General features: G+C 28.1%; 1 protein-coding gene across 1 annotated transcript; it reads left to right on the top strand.

The window, feature by feature from the left end:
- The first annotated feature begins 1,206 nt into the window (after window positions 1-1,206).
- Window positions 1,207-4,856, top strand: LOC119606122 (glycerophosphodiester phosphodiesterase 1). The gene is made up of 6 exons (XM_037959511.1): window positions 1,207-1,562; window positions 1,650-2,052; window positions 2,790-2,962; window positions 3,032-3,230; window positions 4,307-4,482; window positions 4,542-4,856. The coding sequence occupies exons 2-6, from the start codon at window positions 1,723-1,725 to the stop codon at window positions 4,693-4,695; spliced, it is 1,032 nt and encodes a 343-aa protein (XP_037815439.1). The 5' UTR covers window positions 1,207-1,562; window positions 1,650-1,722; the 3' UTR covers window positions 4,696-4,856.
- The last annotated feature ends 1,416 nt before the right edge of the window (window positions 4,857-6,272 follow it).

A 6,272-nucleotide genomic window follows, 5' to 3' on the forward strand; every position in this document is an offset into this window, starting at 1 on the left:
TTACTTTTCTCGGAAGGACTTTTTTGGATGAAGTAGATTTTATAGTAAATTAGCGATATGTATGTAATCGAAATACCGTTACCGAAATAATAACAAATTAAACAGCGATACCTCAATTTATTTTGAGTATATAAATTATTTCAAATTTGGTATGTAATTTTAATTATTCGAACAATCAATCAGTTAAAATTAATATGTTAACTGAATCTTGGTAATCGATATAATATATAAACATATTATATCCATTACATTAAAGAATATATACAAGGTCAATTTCGTGGCAAGAATAGGTGAAAATTTATACTTTTTTACACAATTCCCAATATAGCTATAAAATTGTTTTTTCAAAAACCGTTTATTTTTATAAATCCCATTCGAATTTCTCCATTTTACAACAAAATATCACATTTGTATCGGGATATTATGAGTAAACCTTAACTTTCTCCTATCATCTGGCAACACTTTCGACTTTCAACAAAATAATAAAAAAAAAATAATATTCGTCAATAGGAGTAATGTAAAAATTAATTCTTATACGATTTTTTTGGTAGTGAGAGAGACATGATGGAATAATAAGGTGAAGCCAATTTTACAAAAACAACAAAAGTTTTAAAGTTATGTCAAAAAGTGTATATGTTGCCAGAGTGGTATTTTGAATGTATACCGTAAATAAAGAAAATCCCACCTGCCCAATAAAACAAATATGTACATATGTATTACAACTAAAAATTTTAAATTATGTGAATATTTCATTGTGAATTTACTACAAATACACTATTTATTATGGTGAAGAATGCATTATAATACAATTTTAATTTATAATACAAACGAAAAAATACTCTTGTTCCATTGCGTGGAAATTTAGTTTTTTATTCCTACAACTTAAACAATTCTCATTCAAAATATTATGTTTAAAATATACATAAACATATAAAGTAAATATATATGATATTAACAATTAATTACTTGTTCAGTCATAAATGTAATAAATTTATTTAATTTATATTATTTTAGTATTCTGAAATCCCTAAGTAATTAAATGATTTGTATGTGCTTCTGGCAACTCGAAATAGTACATTTTGACAGTTGCATACATGGTTACTTAGCAAGGTACCAGCACTTGAAAGCAAACGCACGATTGTCAATTTTTTTTTATATGGTGTTTGACAAACGTGCGGTTCAAGCATATATACAAGTCTATGTATAAAAATAGTAAACAATAATCAGCTGGGCTAATGATGTCACCTTCTATTCAGTACACCCTGGTTGTATACAGCTTTCATTAAAAACATATCAATCAGCTGTTGTTGAATTGACTTCACCTTATTATTGCATCATGTCAGAGAGAGTTCGATTTGTGAGAAAAAATGCCCAATTATATTCTTAAAAAAGGAAACGGAAGAAAGTCCTTTTACTGCCATTTGTCGTAAAAAAGTACTCACGAAATAATCCTTATTACAACGAAAATTTAATAAAACAAGAAATTAATAATTTTTAAGCATTAAAATAGGTGTCTCAATATTCCAGTGTAGATACTTAAGAAAATTGTGTGGTTAAAGTGGGTCAGTATATTATAAAATAGATTTTTTTCGTCTAATAAAAACTCTATGCCAGACATTTTTTCATTTTTTTCTTTTTGCCACTTGCAGACTTTAGCCGTATCATATATAAAAAAATATATATTTTTTCGGTGGTGGAATTAATTGAAAACGAGCAGCGTGAATGAAGATTTTTACAATTTTGTGGTATTTTCTCAAAATGTTTTATCAACTTTTATGTTGTTCCTTTAGTTTCCTGACATTTCTGTTCAATGTATTCTGGTTCATGTGTAACCTGGCCTCAGCCGGTATTCCTTGGTTCACAGTGCTACTTGTAGTCATATGTGTAGCCTCGAAATTTGTCAAACTAAAGAGTCCCGATGAGAAACAGCTGCTCAGACTATTGGCAGCCGGCAGTCAAGGTCTCTATCCAGAGGATCTATCATTTTGGCCTATAGCCCATAGGGGAGCAGGCTATGATGCTCCGGAAAATTCGAAGGCCGCCTTGAAAAAGGTAAGTGTTAAGAAAAAAATTGGGGAAAACGAAAGAAAAAGTAGAGTAGGTTATAAAGTTAAAGTTATCTTCCAAAACCATGACGTTATTTTCACACAAAGAAAGTACAACAAGGGTGGACGGACAGACACAAGTGCTGGTGTGTGTGTATGTTTGTTTGTTTTATCAGAGAGTAGTTAGGGTGAAGAGATTGCAAAGAGAACGTCAGGGGAAGTCATTTGGGTGGTAGTAATTATTAACGGTAACAGTTGTATTTTTATACAAATTCGCAGACAAAAATAATGGTGGTTGAACAGATGTTTACTTTTGATTTTTTTGGGAGAAGTTTGCTAAACAAAGTTATTGGTGGTATGAGTAATTTATTAAAGAATTTTAAACTTTATCTTGGTAATTTGAGAATTTTAATATGAAGTTAATGACAATGATTTTTTAGTTTTTTATTTATAGTATTTTAATATACATATGACCTTCTTAGTTAGGAGTGGCTTTATACTTTTGTAAATAACTTTGTGATATTAGCTATTAATGTCCATTTTTTACTTATTTCTAAGGCCTTATTCATAAACAAATATTTATTTTATATACTGTTTATAAATCAAACTTTGTATGCAAATTTTTGCTTAACTCCAGTTCAGTTCCCTGTTCAGTTCTAGTTCAGACCTTGTTCATTTCAAGTTCAGTTCCAGTGACCGTTTCCTATGAAGATATTCATTCTTTTTTCCTTTTATTCCTTTCAGTGCATTACTCGTGGCTATCGCAATGTTTTAGTTGATGCCGGTCTCACCTCTTGTGGCAAAATTGTCATTGTCAATCGTTTGACTTTGGAAAAGGCTGGCCTCTCTGGCAGCATTGCTCTTCATACTCTGGAGTCTTTAAAGAAAATCAATATTGCCGAATTACATCCAATGGGGTAAATATAAATTACTCATAAATTCTCCACACATAATTTCTAAATAATTAGTTTTCTTTGTATTTTTAGCAAACACTTTGAAGCCGAATATGTTTTAACATTAAAAGAACTTTTAGATTTTCTAGAAGACCAACGACTCACCGTTTTCCTATACATATCCGATAATAGTTCACAAATGTTGGAGTGTCTAAAGACGACTATTAAAGATAATCCTTTATTTATACAACGTATTATTTTAATCAGCAGATCTCCAATAACTGTTTATCAGGTAAGAATATGGGAAAGGTTGAATGGAATGTATTAGAACCAGAACTGAACTAAAAGTGAAGTAGAACTGAACTAAAACTGAAATAGAACTGAACTAAAACTGAAATAGAACTGAACTACATTTGAACTACAACTGAACTAGAACTGAACTAGAATTGAACTAGAACTGAACTAGAACTGAACTAGAACTGAACTAGAACTGAACTAAAACTGAACTAGAACAGAACTAGAACTGAACTAGAACTGAACTAGAACAGAACTAGAACTGAACTAGAACTGAACTAGAACTGAACTAGAACTGAACTAGAACTGAACTAGAACTGAACTAGAACTGAACTAGAACTGAACTAGAACTGAACTAGAACTGAACTAGAACTGAACTAGAACTGAACTAGAACTGAACTAGAACTGAACTAGAACTGAACTAGAACTGAACTAGAACTGAACTAGAACTGAACTAGAACTGAACTAGAACTGAACTAGAACTGAACTAGAACTGAACTAGAACTGAACTAGAACTGAACTAGAACTGAACTAGAACTGAACTAGAACTGAACTAGAACTGAACTAGAACTGAACTAGAACTGAACTAGAACTGAACTAGAACTGAACTAGAACTGAACTAGAACTGAACTAGAACTGAACTAGAACTGAACTAGAACTGAACTAGAACTGAACTAGAACTGAACTAGAACTGAACTAGAACTGAACTAGAACTAAACTAGAACTAAACTAGAACTAAACTAGAACTAAACTAGAACTGAACTATAACTGAAGTAGAACTGAACTAGAACTGAACTAGAACTAAACTAGAACTAAACTAGAACTAAACTAGAACTGAACTAGAAATTAATTGAAACTGAACTAGATCTGAACTAGAACTGAACTAGAACTGAACTAAAACTGAACTAGAACTGAACTAGAACTGAACTAAAACTGAACTAAAACTGAACTAGAACTGAACTAGAACTGAACTAGAACTGATCTAGAACTTAAGTAGAACTGAACTAAAACAAAACTACTACTGAACATATTGCTTAACATTTTCCTCTATTAAATTTTTATTCTCCATTGCAGCTTCGTAAACTATTTCCCGAACTGATATGCGGCCTATGGACTGAAAAATCTTTGGCTTTACCTTTACTTAAAGCTTCAACATTGATTACCTCAATATATGGTGCATTCTTTCGTAATATAATCTCACCAGTTATAGGCATTAGTGTGGTTTTTGTCTCAAAAGAAGAATTTAATTTGTAAGTAAAAAACTACAAACTCTTATTTACCTGTTTATGCTAATCCTATACTTTTTTAGACACATTGCTGAACTATGGCGTAATGTTGGCGTCCGACCGATTGTTTATAATGTTAATTCACCGAACGAAAAACGTTACTTCCAAAAAACTATGAAGACACAATATCTAACCGATTCTTTAAGATCCGAACCTCATTTATTAATGAAAGCTTAAAAGTCAAAAGTAAAATACATATAAACATTATTAATAATCTACTAAATATAAAAGATTTTAAAAATTAAGACTCAGATCTTCTTAAAATAGGCTTAAACTCTTCAAAGAAAAGGAGACACAAAGTAAAGCCGCAGTTTAGTTTTATACAAACAAAAACCAAACAAACAACTTTTAATGATTATCACACAAATTGATATTATTTAAACTCATCTTTTTAACATTATCATATTATATATATAAATATTCGAATATATGAAACGTACGTCCTTTTGATTTTTATTACTTTTTTATACAAACATTAGTTTTTTTTAATATTTTATGTTTGTTTCATCTTTATAGTATTACATACCAAACAAAGAGCTTAACTTAAGCATACAGTTTTTTTATTATTATTATTATTATTTTATTTATTATGTTTTATTTTATTTTTATACATGTATAACGGATGCTATTTTATATATTTGTTTATTGCCATTTTATTGTAACTTTTAGTTTATTTTTTGTGTTACATTTGTTGTGATTAATTTATTTTATTTTTGAATTTTATCTTTGTAACGTAAATGTTTTAAACATCACGCTCAAAACCCTGTTTAATTTATTTTTTTATAAGTATTTGTCTGTCTTGCACAAAAATTATGTTTTCTTCCTTAATTGCTTTATTTTTTTTTATACATTTTTGTAAATTTTCACAATCCTATTTTGTATAAGTGTAGTGTTTAAGTGCGCGCGTCTTTTTTATTTCATCATTTTTATTTTACAATAACCCATAAACAACATCAACAAACATCTGCCGTAATGGTGACTATAGATATAATATATTTTTTTCTACAAATTAATGTAAGAAACTTTTAAAAGAAAACAATTATTGTATCTTAAAAAAATACCAAAAGTGAAAATAAATATAAATAAAATATAGAAAAAACATGGTTATTGTTTCAATTTAAGTTTAAAGGAAATTATAAATTAAATTTTTAAAATTTTTTTCAAAAATAAATTTTTTCTTGGTGTAAAAATTCCATGTTCGAAACTTTTCGAACATATAAAACATTATCAAATATTGACAAAATTTCAAAATTTGTCTTATTATTTTTATTTAAGAATGCATAAAAATGATTTTCAATAATTTTTAGAATTTCGAATACAGTTCGAATTTTCGAAATTAATTTTGAATGTTCGAAAATGATTTCAAAAGTTTAGATTTCATGTATATATTAAGAATTTTAACAAACATTCGAAATTTTTCTAATTTTTGTGCAAAAATTAAATGTTTGAAATTTTTCGAACATACAAAACTTTATAAAATATTGATAAAATTTCAAAATTTCTCTTATTATTGTTGCTTAAGAATGTAAAAATAATATTTTCAATAATTTTTGGAATTTCGAACTTAAGTTCGAGTTTTCGAAATTAATTTTGAATGTTCGAAAATGGATTAAAAAGTTTAGATTTCATGTATATATTAAGAATTTTAACAAACATTCGAAATTTTTCTAATTTTTGTGCAACAATTAAATGTTCGAAAATTTTCGAACATACAAAACTTTAAAAAATATTGATAAAATTTCAAAATTTCTCTT

Source organism: Lucilia sericata, unplaced genomic scaffold (assembly GCF_015586225.1).
Source record: "Lucilia sericata isolate MDLA Ls3-8-SP2 unplaced genomic scaffold, ASM1558622v1 Contig000553F_arrow, whole genome shotgun sequence".
Classification (NCBI taxonomy): domain Eukaryota; kingdom Metazoa; phylum Arthropoda; class Insecta; order Diptera; family Calliphoridae; genus Lucilia; species Lucilia sericata.

What these genes read in the sequence shown, in the direction of transcription:
- LOC119606122 (XM_037959511.1), top strand. Translation starts at nt 1,723, where the DNA reads ATGAAGATTTTTACAATTTTGTGGTATTTTCTCAAAATGTTTTATCAA. An exon ending in CGAAGGCCGCCTTGAAAAAG is followed by an intron (nt 2,053 to 2,789) that starts GTAAGTGTTAAG and finishes TATTCCTTTCAG; the next exon opens with TGCATTACTCGTGGCTATCG. An exon ending in GCCGAATTACATCCAATGGG is followed by an intron (nt 2,963 to 3,031) that starts GTAAATATAAAT and finishes TTGTATTTTTAG; the next exon opens with CAAACACTTTGAAGCCGAAT.